Source organism: Halichoerus grypus, chromosome 9, assembly GCF_964656455.1.
Source record: "Halichoerus grypus chromosome 9, mHalGry1.hap1.1, whole genome shotgun sequence".
NCBI lineage: Eukaryota > Metazoa > Chordata > Mammalia > Carnivora > Phocidae > Halichoerus > Halichoerus grypus.
In genome coordinates, this window is record NC_135720.1 from 27,791,618 (window position 1) to 27,817,825 (window position 26,208).

At 43.4% G+C, this 26,208-nt stretch overlaps 1 protein-coding gene across 4 annotated transcripts in view; it reads left to right on the top strand.

The window, feature by feature from the left end:
* MAP3K5 (mitogen-activated protein kinase kinase kinase 5) overlaps positions 1-26,208 on the top strand; it is a 191,932-nt gene that overhangs the window by 155,971 nt on the left and 9,753 nt on the right. For 3 of the 4 annotated variants that reach the window (XM_078054681.1, XM_078054679.1, XM_036097478.2), the window contains 6 exons: positions 639-659; positions 6,951-7,128; positions 7,219-7,387; positions 13,112-13,297; positions 16,378-16,483; positions 25,105-25,348. In XM_078054681.1, the coding sequence (XP_077910807.1) occupies positions 639-659; positions 6,951-7,128; positions 7,219-7,387; positions 13,112-13,297; positions 16,378-16,483; positions 25,105-25,348 (904 nt within the window). Of the gene's footprint in view, positions 1-638; positions 660-6,950; positions 7,129-7,218; positions 7,388-13,111; positions 13,298-16,091; positions 16,250-16,377; positions 16,484-25,104; positions 25,349-26,208 lie in introns of those variants that run through there. The other variant, XM_078054680.1, reaches the window with a different exon arrangement.

A 26,208-nucleotide genomic window follows, 5' to 3' on the forward strand; every position in this document is an offset into this window, starting at 1 on the left:
GCACAGTGTGCTTAGACATTTAGTTTTGGTATCAGGAAGCTGCCTTACCATCAATTTCACGAATGCTAGGACCTAATATGTAATGTCTTTCATCACCTGGTTAGTCCGTAGATCCTATATCAGCATCTATAGCAATCTCATCTCACTGATACAGAGGTTAAAGTGTAAAAAAGGGTGAAATATAGCCTTTTCGAGCTGAAACTCTAAATCACCACTGATGGGCTACAGAGCTATTATGGAGCTGTTAAAACTTCCAAGCCATCCAGATTATATGTTCTTTTAATTTGAGGAAAATACCTATTGCCTCTTAGAGGATATCTTTCTGAATAACTAACCCCCTGCAAAATGAAAGAAAGAAAAAAAAAGAAAAGAAAAGAAGATTGCCAGTTATAAATAAAACAGCGGTGTAAAAATATAAATTGTCTTTTGCAATAATTTCCATAACTCATTTCAGAAAGGAAAAGCAAGTAAATGATCCCTTTGTTGTTGACATTTTTGTGTTTATTTGGGATGAGGGTAGACAGATTGAATTTTTGCAAAGAACATTGATCCCATTTCAAGCATCCACTTTTTTGTTATCTCTGTTTAACAACAAACCCAACGTGTGCTCATGTTGCTGTTTGCTCTTCTTCCCACAGCCCTTTCAGCCGGATCAAATGGTGAGTTCATTTTTGTATTGCCCATTGAGCTGAAGTTTGATGCATTATCATGTGATAAGCTCTAGATTTCCCATTAAAAAGTTTCATCCTCTGCTTTTTGCCTCCATGGGAGGCTCCGGGGTACTAAGGATGTGTGCAGCTGCAAGCCTGGCTGGGCTCATTCCTTTAGAACCCCCTCTCCTCCCTAGGAAAGCAAAAACAGATGTGCTAACCCAATTAGCAGCTAAAATCCCATTTATGATTGTTCTTAGGTGTTACAGAGCACTTCATGCCTCCTGTTAATTAAGACTACAAACTATAACCTGGTTTTACCTCTCCTAAATGAATGCAAACTGCAGGACTCTTCCTTCCCCAGGGGTTCTTTACAGATCATATACAGTTTCTGTCCAGAGGAGAGGCCACTGCCCTACCTCGAGGGGCCTCCACCTTCAACAGCTACCCTCGGCTTCCCTCAAAGGAGGAGTGGGAGGGTGATGAGGAGGAGGACCTCCTTCCCCCTTAGAGAGACGTGACTTGTCCAGTACTGGACTGCTCTCCCATTGCCACACAGAGACCCAGAGAATTAAGTAATTTGTTTTAACCTAATAAACACTTGTTGTGCATTCACTGTGTGCACAAGAAATGTGCTAGGCTCTGAATGTATAAGGATGAGAAAAGCATAGTTCCTGACCTTAAGAAGCTGTTGTTCTTGTGGGGGAGACAAGGAATAAATCCACGACACCGTCGTGTAATTTAGTCAGTCCAGAGGGAGTCGCGGATGGGGAGTGGGGAGCCAGGTGAGGTCAGTCCTAGAATGAGTGAATGCAGTAAGCGTGACACCCCACTGTGCGTGAAGGGAACAGGAGGTGGTTCAGCTCTGCTGGTGCTTAAAATACATGGGGAGGAGTTGAAGCTGGAGGTAGTAAGCAGGAGCATATCCCAAAGGGCTCCCTATGAGAATTATCAAACAGGAGGGGAGAGCCAGGGAAAGACTTTAATCTGGAATTAAAATCACGGGGTCTATAATTTGATGATAATAGAAATGTCTTCTGTCTACACTGTCCAAGCCATTAGCCACAAAGCATATGTGCCATTAAACACTTGAAATGTGGCTACCTTGACTGAGGCACTGAATTTTAATTTTAATTTTATTGAAATGTTCATGTAAATAAGCACATGTGGCTAGCAGCTACCATATTGAACAGTGAGGCTATTGATGGATCGTTCTGAGAGCTGCGTGAAAAATCGTTTATTTAATAACATTCACTCAGTAACCCTTTAAACCTCTGCTATGCACCTAGCACTCAGAATATAGGGCCTAGGTACTCTAAATATAGGCGTGACTCAGGCCCAGATCTGCCTGCATGGGTCACTTGGAATGTTTGTTAAAAATTAAGATTCCTGGTCCTTCCCAGAATCTAGAGCTATAACCTGGAATGCTATACTTCTAAGTAAACAACCTGAGGACTTTTATGCTCACTAAAGTGTGAGAACCTTTGAGATTTGGGCAATTGGAGATAGGAGACAGAGTGACAGTTAGGAGACTGCTCTGGCTGAGCTTTGTCCCTAGATTGTCCTGAACTCGGAGAACTTTGACAGTCTCTGGTGCTCTTGAATAGCTGTTAGGATCTGAGGCAGCTCTCATAGTGATGGGAGGAATTTAGAACATTCCCCCTCTCCCAGAGCAGGGACATATCCAATTCCCTGAACTTAGAGCCATCTCCCTCCCCTAGGCAGAAGGTCCCAGCAATCTGGGACCCACAAACTGGCCATGTGCTCTCTCCACTCCAGTCTACCCCTAATAAAGCCATCTTTTTAGGGAATTCTAGATTCATACCCTTACCCATCAGCTCCCACAAAAGAGCAACAAGAATCACCCTTCCGGAGGCATACCTTTGACATTTCCCATCCTCAGAGAAGTCCATCCAGCCTCTTTAAGACTTTCCATGGCCAGCCCCACAGCAAAGGGTTTCTTGAGAGTTGACAAGACATGGGGCGCCTGGGTACCTCAGTTGGTTAAGCATCTGCCTTCAGCTCAGGTCATGATCTCAGGGTCCTGGGATCGAGCCCCGCGGTGAGCCCTATGTCGGGCTCACAGGGAGCCTGCTTCTCCCTCTTGCTCTGCCCTTCCCCCACTCCTCATGCCCTCTCCCTCAAATAAATAAATAAATAAAATCTTAAAGAAAAAGTTGACAAGACATTAGCACACAGACCGGTGAGTGAACTCCTGCCAGGCTTCTCTCTTACATCTGGAGGCTCCAGTAGCTCAACGTATATGAGCTGATACCAAGGGACTTGTGACCTCCGTGCTATCCAGAAACTGTCAACATGCTTCTGTGGTAACAGTTATAACTGAGTTTCTCCCCTGAAAGGCACTATGCTTTCTCACTTTTATAACTTGAGAAGCTAGAAATCTCAGGAGTGGATTTCATCACGTTTCCACCAAGAATGTACACTTACCTGCCTTAGCATCCCCTTTTCTCCCTCTTCCCACCCTTATAGAGGAGAGAGCATTCCTTTTCCTAAAGAAGGCGAACCCCCAGTTGGCTTCTGCAGTCAAATGCTCTACCACTGAGCTATACCCCCTCCAGTTGGCTTCTGGATCCCACACACCCCTGACTTCTTCAGCTTCCCCCTCTCCAAGTAACTCCCACTTACCCTTGCACTAGTGTGTTCTGTCATAAACGAATCTTGCCCCTGACACTACACACTGCCTCACGGGCTAACACCCCAGTTTTTATGCTCCTCCTCCCAGCTTTAGGTCTTGAAGGGCAGTGTCTCCCGGTCTTCGCCACCTCTTCTTTCCCACCAGTCTAGGGTATGCCCTACATTGTGTCTGGTGTCACTGACCATTGAACCTGCCCTGCTCAGAGTCACTAATGAGATCTATTTGCCCAAATTCTGAATTTACTCATCTTCTCAGTGGCTTTTGGCCCAGATACTCCTTCTCTCTTCTGTGAGCCCTCTCGTCTGTGGGCTTCCATGATGCCCCATTCTCCTGTTTCCCTCTAGCTTCATGGCTTCTCCTTGTCATTCTCCTTTGCTGCCTCCTTTTCCTCTAAATATTGGTGTTCTTAAGGTCCGGGTCCTCTGCTCTCTCCTCATCCCTCCCTAAATTATGTCATCCTTTGCTTTAAATACCATCTCCAGGCAGGGGACTACTAGGGTTATGTCTCCAGCTCCATCTTCTCTTCTGAGCTCCAGACTCATCCCATGGCCTTAATTTCTCAAACTGAATGCTCAAATCACACCCCTTCCCCACTAAAAATAACTTCCCCTTTAGCCTATATTCTTCTTCATCTTAGTATATAAGTAGTTCATTCATTCATTCATTCATTCATTCATTTCTTAAGCCAGAAACCTCAGGGTCATTTTTGATTCCTCCCTTTCATACCCTCATTTCAGTCCAGCAGCGAGTTCTATTGGCTACCCAACAAATATTAGATATCTAGTAAATATATGCTGGATGAATGACTGTATGAGCCCAACAGAGAAGGGTAATCAAATTTAAGATTAAACTTAAAATCTGGTAGAGGAGGGATTCAGGGCTGTGCACACAGGGCATGCAAAATATCTGCAAGTCCCTTTATTTCCTAGATGAGCCATAACGACCCTGGGCCCTGGATTTCATCCTTAAACATATACAGTGTTACCTCATGAGACTTCTCTTTAGGCAGGTGGTACCCAGAGCAACCTAAAATTCACAGGTACGACACAGGCCTTCTCAGTACTGGGTTATCAAATCACATAATGTGGCCAAAAAGCAGGACAAGTGAAATCCTCACTCCCTCTGTTCTTTAGATACACATATGTGCACAGGTACTTATATACAGAAACACGTGATAGAAACTCCTCACCTGGTAGCATTCTAGATAGAATTTAGTCCCAGGAAACAACAGTTTTGTCTTTGGCATGTAAATGATGCATGCCTCCATTTCTGCATGGAACATACGTTGAGAGAGGATCACCATTCTATAAGCTGGCAAAGATACCCTCACCGAGTCCTAGGGGTCCGCAGTGAGCTCCACGGCAGGCCTTTTGTGCCTTCCTTACGAAGATGTTGGCCATTCCATCAAGCCAAGAGAAGGGTGAGAGCTTTCTTCAGCTAGCTTTTTCTACCAGCAACATTTAACTCTAAGGGCTTGGTACCTAATAGCAATGCAAACCGTGCTCCCGTGCTTTAAGTCCATATTTGGCCAAGCTAGCAGCTGTTTTATCCATTCTGCAATATATCCCCAGAAGTACGAAGCGAAACAAAGCACACTCTAGATCTTGAAAACTCCCAGAAATGTCCTCTCAAATGCAGTCCTGTTTGGGTCCCCCGACAAACCTGTCTCCTCTTAGACAATCTTACTATTATCAGCAAGAGGTTGCTCATTTGCTTTATGCTATAGCAGCACTTCCTAAAATCTAGTCCACGAAATGCTGGGTCCATGAGCTGTCCCAGGGAAAAGGGCGTGCCATGGTCAAGTAAATTTGGGAAATGCTGCATGCAGGAACTTTCCCCTGCCATATCTTTTCAGTGTAGCCATTTGCACGCCCCTATACATTTAACTAAGGCATTATGGTGTTAAACTGGTAAACCCAGAACAGCTCTTCCTAGCTTCATCTCAATTCCTACCTTCTAGTGATTCAGCAGTGCGGCAAATTCAATGACAGCAAGTGGGTCAGCCAATTCATCCTTGGGAGACTTTCTAGTGACTGATCACTGGGATGGTTTCCTCAGAGATGAACTATCCCGGGAAGCTATAGACATCTCTTCTTCCTCCCTACAGTTGAAACCAAAGCGAAGTCTCCCTCTAACACCTGCTTTCTTCACCTGAGCTACAAGTGGGATAGAAGAATAGAATGGTCCTCATGACATCTTTGATATAACCAAGGGGTAGATCGTGTCCTACCTGCAAGACTCTATGATTAAGGAAGCTCCTAGATATGGCTAACAAAACTCTTTTTCTAAGATTCAGCAGCTTGGAAAAGCTTCCCAGTGATAGGTGTGGTCAGGCAATCCATTTTCAGAGAAATGTCACTTCCTGCTATGTAATGGGATTTTTTTTTTTAATCTTCTGGATCATCACTAAGTGTGTTATTAGGTAAATCAAGTTCTTGGTAATATGGTGTTACTGCCTGTTGAGTATTTGCTTGTGAAAAATATTTTTAATAACATATATTTTTCTGCTTACAAAAATAATACTTGTTTATCGTAGAAGGTTTGGAAATTTTGGAAAAGTAAAAGAAAATCACAATCACCCCAAATCACATCTTTTAGAAATAACTACCATTCATAATATGGTATATTTTCTTCCAAGTATATAAATAACATATACTAAAACATATCTATATATGTGGAATCATAAGGGAGAGAGTCCATAGATAGTTGGAGGAAGGGGGGGGAAGAAAAGAAAGGAAGGTCTGTTTGGCTTTCATATATTTGTAGATCAGATGAGTGCTTCTCAAACATGTCCATCTGTCTGATCAATGTTGATGGCCCGCTGCCTCCGCCCCTCGCGGTTAATCATTACTGATTTGCAGTCACCTGGAACAGAGGCAGGAGTCTACTGCTGAACGACCATCCCATGTCTTTGAGCCTGGGGCCCTTGTTGATACAGCCCTAAGAGATCATGTGGTCTGTTGATTTCTAAAATTTGTATTTAGCAAAGAACGCTTTTTCATATGACTCTTTAAGCAGAACCCTGATTACATGACTGACTGAGCATATTTGTTTAAGGCAAAACACGGTTCAAACCTGTGTTCTAGAATCACAGAATCCTCACTCACCCCAGCTAGGGCAGCCCCAAGATGCTAAGGAGGACCCTTAAGCCTATGGGGACCATGGTGAAAAAAATATGAACTTGATCCTTTATTTTATTTTTAAAGATTTTATTTATTTGAGAGAGAGCACAGCAGGGACAGGGGGAGAGGGAGAAATAGACTCCCCACTGAGCCCAACGCGGGACTCCATCCCAGGACCCTGAGATCATATACCTGAGCTGAAGGCAGACGCTTAACTGACCGAGCCCCCCAGGCACCCCAGTGAGGGGATTGGAACCCAGGACCACTGGGCCTGGTGCTTCTTCCGCTGTTTCGTGGCCCTGAGGTATTCCTTCCAGGGCCTGGGAGACCCTTACACCATCCACCCCCTGCATGGGTTATATATGGAGCATGGGATCCCTGACCAGCCTCTTAGCATAATTTCACTAGTCATTGGAGCGAGACACGTCTTGATAACGTGATAACTAATGTTGCTGTCTTTGGGTGAGTGTTTAGCATGTGTAAAGCATTCACGACCATGTCCTCCCGTCTCATGACAAGCAGAGTATCTTCGAAGCATATCCTTGCCTGTGCCTGTCCTGGTGGGGGACACAAGCGGCAGCAGTGAGTACGGCTCTGTTTCTCCCGATACGGAGTTAAAGGTGGACCCCTTCTCTTTCAAAACGAGAGCCAAGTCCTGCGGAGAAAGAGACGTGAAAGGAATACGGACACTGTTTTTGGGGTAAAGACCTGACCAACTTTGGGTGAAAGAAGTGTGTTGTGTGTCCTTTTAGAAAGGACGGTGCGATTTATGCTGTCTAAATTCTTCCAGCATTCCAGATGAAAATTTTGAAGACCACAGCGCTCCGCCTTCCCCTGAAGAAAAAGATTCTGGATTCTTTATGCTGAGGAAGGACAGTGAGAGACGGGCCACCCTTCATAGGATCCTGACGGAAGACCAAGACAAAGTTGTGAGAAACTTAATGGAATCTTTGGCTCAGGTATAACCTCTCGTGGATGCTTCGTTTCCCAGAGTTGACGTATCTTACCTGCGTCTTAACCCCTTGGCACTGTCACAGGCGACGTGGAGGCTTGAGGAAGCGGTAGAGTTCTTGATGATGAATCACACCTACCCAGGAGAGGAAAAAGGGCAAATCCCTGACGTAGAAACCGCATTTTTGAACATAGCTATTTGTAAGTCACAACTTTCTCATGGTGGCCAAGTCCAACTGGCCTGCAAGCTCCTTTTACCCTTCATTCATTTGTTTATTGATTCGATCAACACTTACCCATTGGGCCACGTGACTTCCTAATTCCGATGGTAGCACAAGGCTCCCTGCCAGTCTCCTCTGAGCATTTAGGAAATGTTGCAAACACAACAAGGACCCCCGTGCTCATGGGGCTACATCCAGACGGACGGAGGGTGATGGGCAATAATCAGTAAATTATATAGTGTGTCGGAAGGCTGTGTGGGCTGTGAAAAAACAAAGCTGGTCAAACTCTCACTCGCCAGTATATTCGTTTGCTGGGCCTGCCATAACAGAATCCCACCGGCTGAGTAGCTTAAACAACAGAAATTTATTTCTCACAGTTCTGGAGGCAGAAGGTCTAAGAGCAAGGCGTCGGCAGGTTTGGTTTCTCCTGAGGCCCCTCTCCTTGGCTTGCAGATGGCACCATCTTGGCACGTCCTCACCCAGCTTTTATCCCTGTGCACCCCAGAGGGTGTCCCTTCCCCTTCTTATAAGAACAGTAGCCCTGTTGGATTAGGGCCCCACTGTTGTGATCTCACTTAACCTTAATTACCTCCTAAGACCCTTTCTCCACCTACAATCACATTGGAGGTTAGGGCTTCTGATTGGGGTTGGGGGGCGGGGACACCGTTCGGTCCATAGTACCTGGGAAAATATGTTCCCTAGGATCCTGCTTACAGATCTGAGGAAGAATCCCCTCCCCAGTTCTGCCCCAGTACCAATGGGGTTTCCCCCAGCTCCAGGCCTCCAGTGCTGCCTCCTGTGCTTGGAGCAGACGCTCACGTCTCTTAAGGATATCAGCCTCCACAGACATGCTTGGCCCCCGGCACGACACCTGTTACTTCCTTTCGGTGGCATGGGCATCAGGGACTTGTCTGCTCGGGCTTCTGTGGCCGCCAGCTGCCCCCCCTGCCTAGGCCTTCTTTCCTACCTTCTGTCTTGGGAAAACAGCTGCAAAAAGGGTTGAGCTAGGGCACCTGGGTGGCTCAGTCATTGAGCCTCTACCTTCGGCTCAGGTCATGGTTCCAGGGTCCTGGGATCGAGCCCCAAATTGGGCTCCCTGCTCGGCGGGGAACCTGCTTCTCCCTCTCCCACTCCCCCTGCTTGTGTTCCCTCTCTCGCTATCTCTCTCTCTCTGTCAAATAAATAAAAATAAAATCTTAAAAAAAAAAAAAAGGTGGATCTAGAGGAGTTGGGTCAAGTTTGTCTCTCAGTCCAACCTTCTCCCTGTTCTCAGCTGTGCTGGGATAGAAACAGGGCAAGACTCTCCTTCTTGGCTCTTGTCTTTATCTTGAGAACCCCACGAAGTTTCTCCACTGATTCTGTCACCCTAGCAGCTCTCTAACGCCCACCTCTTTTGATCCCGTAGGAAGGGTCAAAGGTCACATGTGTGCCAGCAGGGTCTCTCGTACGAGGAGAACTGAGATGAGCACCAGCTACACTTTCTGGGAAGACCCTCGTGGGTCCTAGAGGAAAGCTGCCTCAAGCAGTTCCTTGAGGACCGGGAAGTGGGGGCTCCAGGCTGAGGGACAGCCGGGGCTCTGAGCTGGGGTAGGGTGAGTGCCGAGGGTGCTGCACAGGAATGGTGGGAGATGTGGAGGAGACGGGAGCAATTATGAACCTTCAGCTTCCTCTCTTCTCTTTCCTTCTGCTTACTCTGGTCATTCAAGGACTGGGGATCGGATGGTGTGAAATAAGAAGGGGAACCAAACTTAGATGGAAGGAGCATCTGGGCAGCAGTTGGAGGTCGTACATTCATTCAACAAATACTAAGCATCTGCTGAATGCCAGGCACTCGTCTATGTGCTGTGGACATTACAGTGAACAAAACTGGGAAAAAGAAATATCGCACTGAAGCTGGCATTCTAGCAGAGGAAGAAAAACAATGAATATTAGTAAATATTTAGGAGTAGTAGTGGTATATACAATGACATAGTAGTAATAGCAAACATAGTCAACATATACTAATAGTAGCAGACACTCTGTATGGGCCAGGTATTGTTCTTAGTATTTCATGTGTATTGACTCACTCAAGCCTCATGGCAATAGAACGGTAGTAATAGTTCTAGTGTGCTCATTTTGCACACGAGGATACAGAGGCACAGAGGAGTTGAGTAACTTGCCAGGGCCACACAGCCCTAAGCGGCGGAGTCAGGATTTAGACCCAGATAGTCTGGCTTCAGGATCTGTGCTCCTAAGCACCACCCCACTCTCCTCCCTGGGTGACAGCTCCCAGATGGTGACAAGGGCTGGTGGAAATGGGAGGGGCTGCTGCTGGCCATGGAGGAAGGAAAGGAAATCGCCATTAGCTGCTGTGGAGCAAAGGCTTCTCCGAACTGTGGCTGCTAGTGTGAGATGCCTGTTTCAGGTCAGAGACACGCAGGACGCAGGGATTGCCTAAATCTCATAATCATCCCAAGGGACAAGCTCTTCCAGTGCAGAAAGCATCTGCTTGTTTGGGGTTTTTGAAGGTCCGTCCGGCAGGACTGCCTTTGTCATGGTCATGGCACCGAGCCTGGTAGGAGACTTCACTTCCATGAGTGGGCTGAAATTCTTACATTTCGCAGTTGGTTAATCCTATTCAGTTGTCTGTGGCTTCCTGGTTTTTTCAGCACACCTGAATGTTCTCTATAAAAGGAGAAAGAAAAAACAATCTTAAAAGCAGTCATCAGAGGGCATGCCTTGGTGCACCAGCACAAAGGGACCAGTGAGGACCAGAAACTGTGGATCAGAATCACATGCTGAATCCCAAATCATCCACTGATAGCAAGGGTCCTTCTGATTGTATTGCTAAGGATGCTGTGAATCCCTTGCTGTGACATCACATGGTGGCCTGGTGGGAGAGCAGGTTCCGATCCAGGCTCGCTGCTGGCTCTTCCAGCCAATTGAGGCAAGAGAATGCAATGATCAGGAGCCTGGGCTCAGCCTCAGCTTGCCGCTCTCTGCCCAAGGCCTGGCATTACCATTTAACAGGCTGTGCGATTTAAGCAAGTTATTTAACGTCTCTGAGGCTGAATTTCCTAATCTATGAAATAGAGGAAACGCCAGTATCTACCTCATGGAGTTTCTATAGGGAATAACTGAGATCATGAGCAACTGAGAGACTAATAGAGTGTTTCACAAATGTTAACTATTATTATTGTTGTTGTGACCATTATCAAGCAGGCTAATCATAGTTGTCTAATCTCTTAAGTTCTTTTCTGCAACTAGATGGAAGTCATTCTTTAAGTAATCCTTTAAGTTTTTTCCACAACCGGATGGAAGTAATTCTTTTTGTTGTATTAAATATCTCTGGATACATCTTTACATTAAAACCCACCCCCTTTTTTAAGGGGGGGAGGGGCAAAGGGAGAGCGAGAGAGAGAATCTCAATCAGGCTCTACACCCAGCACAGAGCCCGTTGCAGGACTCGATCTCATGACCCTGAGATCATGACCTGAGCTGAAATCAAGAGTTAGGCACTTAACCAACTGAGCCACCCAGGTGCCCAAGCCTACCCTTTTTAAACAAGACCAAAAGTGCAGATGGTGGTCAGGTCCCCAAACCAGCCCACAAAAACCCTTTGGACCAATAACATCCTTCTGAAGTTCACTCATCATTTTTGAGGAAGTTTAAAGGATAAAGAATAGAGAGCACCTTTGCAGGAGAATCTGGATGGTGCTCTGCTCAGGAGACGCGCACTGTCAAACGCACCCTTCGGATGCTGAATCAGACTCCCTGACACTGGAGATGCTCATTTGTGTAAGCACGTTCATGCGTGCACGTGGACGCAGGGATTCGAACAGAAGTAACGGTCAGTGGATGAACTGCCCCAGACAGAAAACATTTCCGAGCAGACAGCGTTCCTTTGTAGCACAGTGGCCCACACATCAAAAAGCCCGAAGCAACATGTTCCTCTGTTGTGAAAACAAAGCTAATGTCAAAAAAAATGTTTGCTGTTTCAACTGCTGGCAAACATGTAGCTGATTTTTCACTAAGATAAGCTTCCAACTTCTGAATAACTCACATTTTTCTTCTTGAACATATTTTCATGTTATTATGATATTGCCTGTGAATCTTTACTTTGGGTGTAATTTAGTTGGTGGTAAGAAAAGAAACAAAGTTTATAATTGTTCCCGGTCTCGTTTTAATTCCCTTAATGACAGCTTTCAAGCTTTTCAATATAATCTTGTCTCATGAAAACACAAACATGAGAGGGAGTTCCCAAATGAAACCATACAGTGGGAGAGAACTTGGTGGTACATTGATTGTAATAGAATCCTAGAAACTGTAATTATCACAGCCTGATTGAGGAATTTAATTTTAATGATGCGGTAACAAAATGTACAATAGGAGATAGAAATGAGCATAATAAAAATCTCGTTTCTTAAAGTTAAATGAGGATAAATGACACCCTACCACGTTCCTTACACAAAGTAGAAGAATTCAGCTTGAGAAAGGGAACCTGTTTCAATATTATTATTATATTTTTAGTATATAAACTTGTCCATCGGTTCATTCTTACAACGAATTACATCATCGGTGTGTAAGGCAGTGTTTCTAGGATGGATTCTGAAGTGAGCCCCTTTTGATTGAAAGGCATTGACACACTTTAAGGGCAGTCGAAGTTCTGGGGGCACCTTGGAGATGGCCTCACCTACCTGAAGGAGGTGGGGTCTTAAGGAATTCCAGCCATAGTGCCGAGCCGAGCCCCACAGAGACTGAAACTTGTGTGGGATTCTGATTACTTCATGTTCCAGGAGTTTGTACACGTCTTCTCAGCTTTGGCTGTTAATGAACCCCTTGGCGTGCCATTTCCATTTCCGTCCATTTCCTTCTCCTCTCCATGTAGATGGTCGTTCTTAATCCCATTGCTTCTGCTCTCCCTTCCTTACAGCTAGAGGTACTCTTGCTGCTATTTTGTGACTTGTCTCTCTGGGCTAACTTTGAGCTTAAGATCCTATGGCTCATTGCCTGATCTCTCTTTAGTTCCCCATTAAAATTTCTAAGTGGGGGGCGCCTGGGAGGCTCAGTCAGTTAAGCAGCTGCCTTCAGCTCAGGTCAGGATCCCGGGGTCCTGGGATCGAGCCCCGCATCGGGCTCCATGCTCAGCAGGAAGCCTGCTTCTCTCTCTCCCACTCCCCCTACTTGTGTTCCCTCTCTCCGGCCTCTCTCTCTCTCTCAAATAAATAAATAAAATCTTTAAAAAAAAAAAAATTCTGAGTGGTATTGCCTCAGCCTGTCCGTGTTTGGGGAAAGCTCTGTATATCTGACTAAATCATAGCTATTGGCTGACATGTGGGGTAGGTACCCTTCCTCCCAAAGTCTGATTATTTCTTGGGTGGTTGGTGGGGCTAGTGGGGCATAGAGTTCCAATATGGCCTTTTCCCTCTGGGGGGAGGTGCTTTGAAGCCCAGTTCCCAACAGGGGCTGTGGCAATGGCAGGCTCATGATGAATGTGTCTAGCACAGATCAACTGACAGGTTTTATTCACAGGGGGCCGAAGAACCTAAACTAAAATGGGAACATATCACAACCCTCATCGCAAGCCTCAGAGAATTTGTGAGATCCACGGACCGAAAAATCATCGCCACCACACTGTCCAAGCTGAAGCTAGAACTTGACTTCGACAGCCACGGCATTAGCCAAGTCCAGGTGGTGCTCTTCAGTTTTCAAGATGCTGTAAGTATGATCTTTTGCCAATGTTTTTCCACAAACGTCCAACCAAAATTGGAAAAACAGGATAAAACATAAGTTCCGTTATCTTTTCTTTCTTTAATAATCCCGATGACCTCTTTTTTTTCGATGGTAAATAAGTGTGAGCTGGTTGCCTCTCTGTGTGCTTCTAAGGAGCAGATTTGTTGTTATGTGTTTGTATCCCCCAAAGTTAGATACCCATGAAATCGAACCCTGTGGGAAATAGCAAAACTAACAAACATCTCCCATGGCTGAACTCTGTTCTTATGAAATCATGTAGCAGGTCACTATTTTGGTGACTTTAGCCACTCATCTCAGTCGTGCACTTTCTAATTCTGTATGAGACCTGCCATCTAGTGGTCATCGAGGAAAATGCAACCGTACAGATTGGAATGATCGCCGCTGAATAAAATCAACACTTCTTTTTTCCCCACTTTTTCTCTGGTTTCCATATGCAACACTTTAAACATGTTTGTTTAATACACATTAATTCATCACCGAATGAAAATTAGTCCACAAGAGATTGCTAAAGGCTCCGTCCTCTCAAATGGAGTTGCTATGCAACACCAAGTAGAAGCCAGTCTTTCAAAAGCCTGATTCAACCCGGTAGGTGCTCTTGGTGAGTGAGACTTACCTGTGGAACTCTGTACCAGAAGAGCCTGGAGCCGCTCCTAGAAGGCCTTCGCAGGATGCGGGAGCCTGAAATAAGAGAGTTCTGGCCGTGCCTCTGGTGTAAATATGAAAGCACTTTGCACGATGGTACTTAAATCCCCCAAATTAACTCACTGCTAATGTATTTATTTCTCCTGCGTAGATGTCTTGACAATTGTATTTGGTGCATCAAATGATCCCTCCTTTAAAACCAAATTACAGTCCCTCAACAGCCACTTGTGTACCCTGAAACTCCATGTAAGCCCCTTGGTCCTTGTGCTGTCCTGTGGACAGGGACAACACTCCTGACCTGACTGAGCTCACGGGGGATGAAAGCAAGTGGCAGCGCCTGTCACTACTAATTAAGTGCTAAAGGCACACTTCACTGCAACTAGGGAAACCTAACCATCTGCAAGTAGAATGAAATAATTTGGTGATTTTGCACTTGCCCACACCTTTGGCTTCCAGCCTAAAGGCTGGAAAACCAATTGGCCAGTAGAATTCAGATTGAGAGTGGTTTAGTTGTAATCGTGGGCCTTGAGCCCAGGTCACACTCTCTGTCTCTCTCTCACACACACACACACACACACACACACACACACACACATGCACACTTGCTATTGCTCACTCACCATCCAGGATAGGAATGAACCCAAAGAATGTACCCTGTTTAATGAAGAGCTATGGGGAGCGGGTCATAGTTATAGAGGATCCCTCTTCCATCTTCTGTGTGTGACTCATGAGAGAAATGTTCTAGTTTACTAAATGCTATATACCCTACATTAGTCAAATAAGCAGGCAATTCCTTTAAGAAATGAAGGTACAAGAACAAACTCATTCTGAAAGGATTTCCTAGAACAAGCGTGAGCCTAGCAATGGTTCACTTCTTTTTGGGAGCAACTACTATGAGGAATTCCTCAGACCGAGGAATCCTCCCTTCAAAACTGGGGGATTTTGATGAAGATAGACCAAAGGCAGGAATAAGCAACTGGAACTCCAGCTCTGGGCGTGGGATTGCAGCTAGGTCACCTTGTCCCTTGCTTCTTCTAAATTCTCTGGTCAGAGCCCAGATCTTTTCTTGGAGGGTCGTGTCAACCAGCAATTAGTGGAGTTAACCCAAATTTTAAATAAGTTTTTCTTGACTTTATGATAATGGTTATTTTTTTTTAAGATTTTATTTATTTATTTGACAGAGAGAGACGCAGCGAGAGAGGGAATACAAGCAGGGGGAGTGGGAGAGGGAGAAGCAGGCTTCCCGTGGAGCAGGGAGCTCGATGCGGGACTCGATTCCAGGACCCCAGGATCATGACCTGAGCCGAAGGCAGACGCTTAAAGACTGAGCCACCCAGGCACCCCAATAATGGTTATTTTTAAAAAGATAACGCATATGGCTTATACCTACAGTGGGATACTATTCACCCTTGAAAAAGAAGGAAGTTCTCACACATTATACTAAGTGAAATAAGCCCATCACAAAAATACCATGTGATTCCACTTATATGAGAGACCCAGAGGAGTCATATTCATAGAGATGGAAAGTAGAATGGTGGTCACCAGGGGCTGGGAGCGGAAGGCAGTGGGAAGTTATTGTTTAATGGGTGTAGAGTTTCAGTTTTGCAGGATGAAAAGAATTCTGGAGATGGATGGTGGTGATGGTTGCACAACTGTGTGAACGTACTTAACGCCACTGAACTATATACTTAAAAGTGGTTAAGGTGGCAAATTTTATGGTATGTGTATTTGACCACAATTTTTAAAAAAAGGTAATGCATGTATCCATTTCAGTGTCTATTTAAATGTGTGAAATAGTATTAGTGACTAAAAAAAGATACCCTTATAACACAGACTTTCAATGTGAACAGCCTTTCTGGAATATTCCAGCAGGTTCCTCCTCTGTTTGCCGAGATATAAACAAGGGTGGGAAAGAAGATAAGGCACGTGGTGTGGCAAATCTGTAGGTGGCACACACATGCTCATTTCCTCCCTTACCTGCTTTTCCAAGTCACCAGACTAAGCTGAAGCACATGGTTGTATTAAACCTCAGAATCACAACACTAGAGACCAGTGTTTATTTTTATTTCAAACCCCTCAGATTCTTTTTTCCTCCTTTACCACCTCCATCATCCAGTTTGCAAACGCCATGAAAAGTGGAAGTAGCTTGTTCTGAGTCCCAAAGAAGCCACATTTCATTTAAGCAGACTGCCTTTGATTTGCTCACATGGGGAATCACCAGACTTTAATCTGAAGCGGCCGTTTTTCATTGTTTCCCAGCAACGTAAAGAAATTATTCACAATTCAAGGTGAAGAAACCTTTTAGTTGTTTCTGTTGATAGAATGTCATCCACATGCTTGTGTCATCTAGGTTATTTGCAATTAAACATTAAAATAGACTAAATGTCACCCTCTTTCTCCAGGTCAATAAAGTTCTTCGGAATCATAATATCAAACCACACTGGATGTTTGCCTTAGACAGTATCATCCGAAAGGCGGTGCAGACGGCCATTACCATTCTGGTTCCAGGTCGGAAATATTTAATTACTTCACCAATATTTAGTGTTTGACATTTTAAATTACTGTTGATCTCTCATTTATGGTGTCTTCCTTACTGCCTTTCAGACCAAGTTAGCCCTTTTGTTAAACTGTTTGAAGCCACCAAATAATATTTATCTAGTGCATCTAGTCCACGCGAGGTACACCAAGCCAAATGTTTACTATGGGTGAGGAAGATTGCTTCCTTGTCTATAAAGAGCGTATTTGGATATGGAGAGAAAGAGAAAATTATGCAGGTGACCCAAATACATATGCATTTCAATATACTCTTGTGTCATCTTTTACTGGTGGTTCCCAAACCGGCCAGTGCATTGAGGGATGTCAGGAGCTCTTTAAAATTATAGCTCTCCAAGCCCCATCCCAGACTGAGTGAGTAAGAATCTGCTGGGAAAAAGCCCAGGAATCTGATTTTAATCCAGCTCCCAGGTCATTTTGATCCACAGCCAGGTTTGGAAATCACTGGTCTAGACAGATCCCAGCTATGTTTGCAGTGAGGTACAAAAGGGGTAGTGTTGATGAAACAGAGTTTTATGGAGTGAGAGACACATTCATCCTCTAAGGCAAACTTCCAAAGTACTTTTGATAGTGTACTCACCAATAAAAAATTTTAAGCGAAGCTCTTCCATCCTGTATGTGTGTGGGGGAGGGTGTGTGTGTGTGTGTGTGTGTGGCGATGATAGGTAGATAAACAGATTTAGATACATAAATTAGAAATATGTTATACTAATTTATACATGTATTATAAAGCAGTCTAAAATAGAAATTTAAAATGATTAGATAATGAAGTATCTTAAAATTTAGGATATTTACAAATGGTACCACAAACTTAAGTCATCACCAGTCCTTCTGAGTTGTGGAATTCCCTCTCTTCTCTCAGAATACCTTGTTTGATTTGAGAGTGAGGGCACCCGTGTCAAACTTTATACGAAACCTCAGTAAAGATTAATTTATTTCCTTCTTCTGTAAGAAAGAAATATGGGAAGTTCTAATATCCCCGAACATGCTGATCCTCTATGCGGGGCACACCTCCACCCCTCATCCCTCTTGCCCTGTTCCTTTGCATTCTTCAGGTCTTGGTTTAAAAAATGTCTTCTCAGAGTCCTGACCCACCACGAAGTCTAAAGTAGGCTCCACCACTATTCTGTCTCCTTGGATATGGTTTTTTCCCCATTTGTGATGCTTGCTCCACAATTTGAAGCTACCTTGATTTTCTTGTCTCGTGGCTGTTACCCTCACCAGAGGGTAACTGTGTCTGCTTTATTCCGTGCTGAGTATATTGTCCAGCACAGTGCCTGTAAAACAGTGGACCCCTGATAAATATTAGCTGAAGCAATACATAAATGAGTTTCACCTGATTATAACAAATGAGGGTAGAAAATTTGCATAACTTAGAAAAAATTCTACAGAGGCACTGAAACACGTAATTAGCGGTTGGATGTGAACCTAGGGAAAGTAATGCTAGTGTAAACCTAATGTAATGCTCTAACCAAGGTAACGGATTCTTGTGTTTGGGGGATATATCATTGGGATAAGCTTGGATGTGAGGAATGTACCCTAGGAGGGTTATATATTCAAAAGAGATTAGGGGTGAAAGGGAATAGGTGTGTATTGGTGAAAAGGATAGGTGTAGGCATAAGTTAAACACAGTAGCAACCTAAATGAGCAAGGGAGAGAGGGATTATACTTTGAAATATTTAAATAGCATATAAATGATCTGTTAATCGAATTTTTAAAACTTCCCTCTAAAAATGAAATACCTAAATGCAATGGATTATATCCTGGAATAGAAAAAAAAAATCAGTGAAAAACTTGTGTAATCTGAATAAAGTCTGTAGTTTAGCTAATAGTATTGTACCACTGTTAATTTCTTAGTTTTGATGAGTATACCAGTTATATAAGTTGTATTGAGGGAACTGGAAGGTATATGGGAATTCTCTGTATGACCTTTGCGATGTTACTGTAAATGTAATATTCTTCCCAAATCGGAAGTTTAGAAAGCACACTGATCATCACACGGTAGTTGAAACACTGGTAAGTTTAGGGAGAGTGCAGAGAGGCACGTCTTCTGCTTGGGTGGGGGTCCCGTTGGTGGGGGGTAAGCACTGCTTTCACCTAACCCATGTGTGGAACAAGGCATGTTCTTTATGAAGAGGATTTGCTAAGGAAAGCCATTTGTCCTTTCACTGTGAAATTGGTTTCTTTGAGGCCATTAGGAGTCTCAGATGAAAAACCCAAATTACTGTTTGCAAGCATTTTTTTTAAGTAGAAAATTAGTGGAGAAAGTATCTTTTATATTCCTCCTAGGATAGGGGAAGACCATATGCATTTGTATACCAATATATAAATGATGAAATGTGCGAAAAAGAGGAATGGATTTCAAGCACTTGAGAGTTCCATCTAATTTCTGAATGTCCCTAAAGATATAATTGAGATTCAAAGAAACTTAAACCTTCAAACAAGCATTAAAAATGCCTGTCTTCATCTTCCCCTGATAAAAATTCCTTCTAGGTGACAAAACACTACAATTAGCCTACCAAATTTTGAAAGACATGCAAAAGAAAACCACAAATTTAAAAGTATGCCAACAGCAGTGCATACATGTCCTAGGTCTGTCTGCAGAGAGGACCTAGATCTTAGTATCTAAACACCATCCTCCAATAAAAGGAGTCAGTGCTCCCTGGAAAGATGGTTGATTCCAGGCCTGGGGCAGGGAAAATACACATGAGCCTAGAACATCCTGTGATGCCAAAAAAGATGGAGGCTTTTTGAAAGGACACTGGAGACCACACCCATTTGAAGGAGTTCCCAAAAATCTAAGCCAAAACAATTTGGGCAATAAAATAAAATAATGATAGCCTTGGGTTATAGTACATAGAGTAAACTAAATATCTGTAAGGCTATATTGGTATAAATAATTGAATAAATAAGTATATGGAGGAGACGAGCCAGGTCTTTGTTATAGAATTCCAGTTAATAAATGTAGAAGGTATGAGGGAAATAGACAAGCACCATTAGGCAAACACCACAGTAATAATTATTGCAGGCAAGAAGCATCGATGGCTGCTAAAATTAGTAAGCAAAAGAGTAACGAGAAACAGGATATTTGAATGGCTGCACAGTATCTGCGCACAAGATACTTACTAATCTCAAGGGGAAAACAGTGACTTTACGGTGGAGGAAACTGGCAGACACCTCTTGTACCAAATGATCAAGGTCAGCATCGCTGGAATAAGACACATCAGCATCCTGTACCTCCTGATATGATTCATTTAGTAGTGCACAACATCGCCTTTGTGCTATTCTTGCCAAAAATGCATAGCCTCAGCCTCATCATGACAAGACATTGGTGAATGCCAAACGAGGGTCATAGTACAAAATGACTGACCAATACTCCTCGGAAGTGTAGAGGTCGTGGGAGACAAAGAAATACCTGGGTACTGTCTCAGTCTGGAAGAGACTAAGGAGACATGATAACCAAATGCAGTGTGGGATTCTGGTTCAGAACAAGGGCATCAGGGGTGCCTGGGTGGATCAGTCAGTTAAGCATCTGCCTTTGGCTCTGGGCATGATCCTGGGGTCCTGGATCCAGCCCCACGTAGGGCTCCCTGCTCAGCGGGAAGCCTGCTTCTCCCTCTGCCTGCCACTCCCCCTGCTTGTATGCTCTCTCTGTCAAATAAATAAAATCTTAAAATAAAAAAGAACAAGGGCATCAGTGGGAAACCTGGTGAAATTCAACAAGGTCTGTCGATTACTTAGTGTTATGGTAGCAAAGTCAGTTTCCCCGGGTTGGGTCCTAGCGCCACAGTTGTATAAGATGTCAAGTTTAGGGCAAGCCGCTGAAGGGCATACAGGAACTCTCTGTACCATTTTTGCAACTTTTTGTTATTCTGCCATTATTTCAAAAATAAAAAGTAAAAAATTAAAAAGTGTTCAATCTTTCTCCCAAAAAGAACACACAGAACACAGAGTACAGTGCAAGCCCCTTAAGAGTTTTTTTTCCTCAGGCTCTTTTCTCACTTGTCATCAGGAATCAGCTTTGCCCTGATTGGCAACACTGAGTATCTGTTGTTACAGCCTGGCTGTGGGTAGCCAGATGGAGAAATGCTGAGCATAGAGACCATGTTGGCAGTGCCAAGAGAGAATTGATAATGTAGGCATACTGACTACATTAGCAATAATTTTTAATGCTAAAGCACTTGATATTAGTACCAGTTCAGCTGAACTACTCATGTGCCTGGTGTCCACATTAAAGTAAAATGACCAGCATTCTGCACCATCTGAGCTTAAGGCAGGAGTCATACACTACACTGACAAGGATTGTGGTCTTTGGTATCAGAAATACCCTGTGTTAAAGAAGCTGGGTCTGGTTATTTCCCTCTGGGGAAAGAACTAGTTGGGGTGGTGGCTGGGGGTAGGGAAGTGGGAATAGTATTGTTGTTTGATTCCATCTTGCTGTATTAGAAACAGGCACCAGCTCTCGATTCCCACACATGGGCTTAAATACTACCCGCTCATTACAGCTCCCCCCCTCCAACCCCCAGGTCCCCGGTTTTCTCCTGACACTTGGCTCTCTCCTGACAGTCCATTCTGCCTTCCATTCTTCTCAGGGGGCTCTGGACCATCATTTGAACTTCCTTCTCTCAAACGCCTCTGCCCCTTTCCCCACAAGCAAGGTGTTCCCCTCCTCCAGAATCCTGCTTAGGCTCTTCTGCTTCCATGAATCAATCCATGAGTAAACCACCACTGAATTTAGTTATTGCAAATGTGCTTTATTTACCTCTTAGCATTCTTAATACATGCACACGTGAATTATATATGAACTAGGTCTATAACTGAGATCATCTAAGATATTTTTAGCTGCATTAATTTGTGCTTATAATTTCATGTCATCTTTGTACCTGCTCTTATGGCTCTACTGTATATTCCTTCTAGCTCTCCTTTAGGTTGTTACCTCTTTGAGGACAAAGACCAGATGCTCCATCTCACTTGCATATTTTACAGTGTGTAATTTGATGATGGGAGCCACCACAAAAGACCAAAATAACAAAGTATTGCATTTGCTTACAATTTTCTACTTTCTTCAAATTATTTGAGAGAATTTTTCAGTCGTTTATACATACATAAAATGATAAAGTATACAGCGTTAGGGCTATATAAGGGGATATTTAAATATAATAATAAATATCAGAAAGTTTCCCTCCCCAAAAGTGAGATGATAGTCAACAGCACAACAAAACTTTTTAATTGTTTTGAAAATTTCAGTTTGGATACCATAAAAGAAATTGAAGAATAATTTTAGAAAATTATAAAAGGCCTAATCTTATATTCTAACTTAAGCTAGAACTGCACTTCCTTAAATTACTTTTTCTTGTTTTTTTTTTAAAGATTTATTTATTTATTTTAGAGTGAGAGAGAGTGGGAGTGGGGAGAGGGAGGGCAAAGGAAGAGGGAGAGAGAGAATCTCAAGCAGACTCCCGGCTGAGCGCAGAGCCAGATGCAGGGCTCCATCTCAGGACCCTGAGATCATGACCTGAGCCAAAATCAAGAGTTGGATGCTTAACCAACTGAGCCACCCAGGCGCCCCTAAGTTATTTGAAAAGTAAGATTTTTAAAAATTATTTTGTTCCCTTATAAATACAAATAATCCTAGCAATATAACTCTTCCATTCTGTCAACATTTTTTTGAGAGGCTAATATGTCCTAACCCCTGTACTAGGTTCTGGGTTTGTAGAAGGAAAACACCTGATTTTGGGGCCCTCCCACTGTAGATGAGTTAGGAAATGGAATTTTGGAAAGAGATAATGTAGAAAGCAGAGTAGAGGTGGGGCTTGGTTAACCTTAAGAGATAAAGGACAAGGATGTGGAAAAACTAGATCCCTTGTATACGCTTGGTGAGATTATCAAACAGCACAGCCACCATGGAAAATAGCATCATGGTCCTCAAAAAATTTAAAACTAGAATTGTAATACGATCCAGCAGTTCCTCTTCTGGATATATATCCAAAGAAAGAATTGAAAGCAGGATCTCAAAGAGATTTGCATACCCACATTCATAACAGCATTATTTACAATACACCAAGAGGTGGAACCAACGCAAGTGTCCACTGACGAATGAATGGATAATCAAAATGTGGTCTATCCATGCAATGGAATAGTATTCAGCCTTAAAAAGGAAGGAAACTCTGATACATGCTACAACATGGATGAATCTTAAGGATATTATGCTAAGTGAAGTAATAAGCCAGTCTCAGAAAGACAGATACTGAATGATTCTACTTATATGAGGTATCTAGAGTAGTCCAACTCACAGAAACAGAAAGTAGAATGGTGGTTGCCAAGGACAGGGGGTAGGGGGAAAGGGGGAGTTGGTGTTTAATGAGTATAGAGTTTCAGTTTTGCAAGATGAAACTTACAAAAAGTTTGCAACTTTAAAACTAGCTCTAGAGAGTGCTTGAGTATAATCTAAATATACTTAACACTGCTGAACTGGATACGTAGAAATGGTGAAAGTGGTAAATATTATGTCATGCATTTTTTACTACAATAAGAAGTAAGAAAAACAAGAGAGATCAAGGAAGGCAGAGCTCCATAAACCCGGCCCCTGGAGAAGGGCACCCTGATTTTTGTTATGAGCAAGAGATAAGGGTTTTTTTTTAGATGGTTGAATCTGAAGTGCCTGCCCAGCAAGAATAGCTAGGAAGTATTGGATGTAACAGGATCAGGGCTAGAAATATAGTTTGTCATCCACACATTACAAGTACTTAACCTTGATAGATTTCAATGAGCTTAGCAACAGGAGAGTAAGTAGATATATAAAAAAGTGAAGGATAGAATTTCAGGTTCCAGCTTTTAAGGGGCAGATGGTAGATTAAAAAAAAAGAGAGAGAGAGAGATCTGAAGAAAAGCAGCAGCCAGAGATTTAGAAGAAAATATCATACACAGGTCCAATAAGGTAAGGAAAGAAAAGTTACCTGGAGGATTTGTTAACTAGTCAGTCTTTGGTTGCCTTGCCCTGGTGGCTAGTGGTGGTGGGATGGGGACTTCTGTCACTCCCCCTGGAGCCATCTCCCCATCCAGGGGCTCTTAACCTGTGGGTTCATGGACTCTTTGGACAGGCTTCAGGGAGTCTGTGAGCCCGCAGGATATCAATGCAAAATCTTGTATGAATGTGCTTTTCTTCTGCAGAGACTCTCCATGCCTTTCATAATGTGCCATAGCATATGGAGTCAAGATCCAGTATTTCTGCTACCCTGATTTCATTTAGATTATGAGTGTAATTCCTTTTTCTTGTCCATCTTGAGAACATAATCACAATTTATAGTATTGTTTTCTATGGGAAGATATCCTCCAAGTTGTGAAGTGACATGCTGATGAACTCGTGCGATGTATTTAAGTTGGAGACTTACAACTTTTACACTTTAAAATTTCAGTGGTTAGTCAACAGGGTAGAGTAGGACTCACACTGAGAATCAATCCAGTAGGGGCGCCTGAGTTGTTCAGTTGTTAAGCATCTGCCTTTGGCTCAGGTCATGATCCCAGGGTCCTGGGATCGAGCCCCACATCGGGCTCCCTGCTCAGCGGACAGCCTGCTTCTCCCTCTCCCACTCCCCCAACTTGTATTCCCTCTCTCGCTGTCTCTCTCTGTCAAATAAATAAATAAAATCTTAAAAAAAGAATCAAGCCAATAGTCAAAACCAGTCTTACTAGAGTGAATATAAGCACATGTTGCATTTTCAGGACCCCCTCCATCCCCTTACACTTTGACCATTACGGGCAAAAAGTATTCTGTGTATTTACTTTTATTTAGATAATCTCACTGTATCTCAGTTTCCTCATTTCTAAGTGAGTTAATAGTTGCCAGATATTACATAATATAAAAAATGAATTTTACTTGTATAAACAAATGTTTATATTAACAGGTTTTTACATAATTGCCTTTCTGATTTTAGCATTTTCCCACATCTTTTATTTTTTTAATTTGTCAGAGAGAGAGAGAGCACAAGCAGGGGGGAGCCGCAGAGAGAGAAGCAGGCTTTCTGCTGAGCAAGGAGCCTGATGCAGGACTCGATCCCTGGACCCTGGGATCATGACCTGAGCCAAAGGCAGACACTTACTTAACTGACTGAGCCACCCGCGCATCCCCCCACATATCTCTTTATTTTATTTATTTATTTGACAGAGAGAGTGTGAGCGCAAGCAAGGGGAGAGGCAGAGAGAGAGAAGCAGACTCCCCGCTGAGCAGGGAGCCCGACGTGGGGCTCGATCCCAGGACCCTGGGATCATAACCTGAGCCGAAGGCAGATGCTTAACCAACTGAGCCACCCAGGAACCCTTTCCCACATATCTTCTGTGTGGTGTGGCCATTTTTCTTGTTTGAATTAGGTCATTCTGCGTCAATACATCCTGTGAATTTTTCAGATACACTGGAACAAAAACTGTAAATTAATGCCCAGAAATCCATCCCTACATTTGGAAGAGCAGTTTGGAACACATATCTTATTGATAGCAGGGGAGAGGACATTCATGTCAGAAGAAGTTAACAGCAGTCAGTCATATGTCATTAACACTGTTGTTGGTGTTACGCCTAACAGAACTGAGGCCACATTTCAGCCTCGCGTCTGAGAGTGACACCGCTGATCAAGAAGACTTGGATGCAGAAGATGACCATGAGGAACGGCCTTCGAACCAAACTATCCGAAGACCTCATGCTGTCATTGAAGATGCTGTGGCTACCTCAGGGGTGAGCACGCTCAGTTCTACTGTATCCCACGACTCCCAAAATGCTCACCGGTCCCTCAATGTGCAACTTGGAAGGATGAAAATAGAAACTAATAGGTAAGTCCTATTCTGACGTGGGTGGGGTTCCTTTCCCTTCCTTTTATATAAGTGCATGTGTTTTGGGTCTATTTTAAAGTTTGGTCCACAGATGGGGCACCTGGGTGGCTCAGTCAGTTAAGCATCCAACTCTTGATTTTGGCTCAGGTCATGATCTCAGGGTCGTGAGGTCAAGCCCCATGCTGGGCTCCACACTGAGCATGGAGCCTGCTTAAGATTTTCTCTCTCCCTTTCCCCCACCCCTTCAAAAAAAATTAAAGTTTGGTCCAGAGAATACAAAATGATTCCTTTATCCCATTCACATAAACTTGGTTTGATATCTTTCTTTATCAAACAAGAGAGATTTGTCTTAGTCTCTAGTCAAAATCATTTTCTGCTCTACCAATTCAAGCCTTGTTCAGCACCATTCTTTGATCTCTGCTTTATCTCCAAGTACACTGAGATTTTCAAAGTAGTTGTAACCTCAGAGACTGTTTTGGACACAGACTCAGAGCATCGTGTACCATCCCAGAAGCAGCTGAAAGACAGATAGGAAATCCATGTTCTTGAAAGCCCATGATTTGGAATATCAAGTTCTTTTAGAAGAGGAAGATCTCTGTTCTTGAGAATAAATTTAGTAGTGCTAAAGCTTTGCTTTTCTAAAAAGAACCTTGAAAGGATGATCAGTTGACTACATTTATGATCCTATTTTATTTTGAATATGCGCTTTCATATCTGAACTTTAATTTTTCTTTGAGAATTTGGTGACATAGAATCCACATGATCAGGTTATTAAGTGAAGAGTAAGTATTTCCTGTTCTTCACAGAGGTTGGCACAGTTCGAGGTCTGATCTCTGATTTATAGCTTCCTGTGCTGGCTA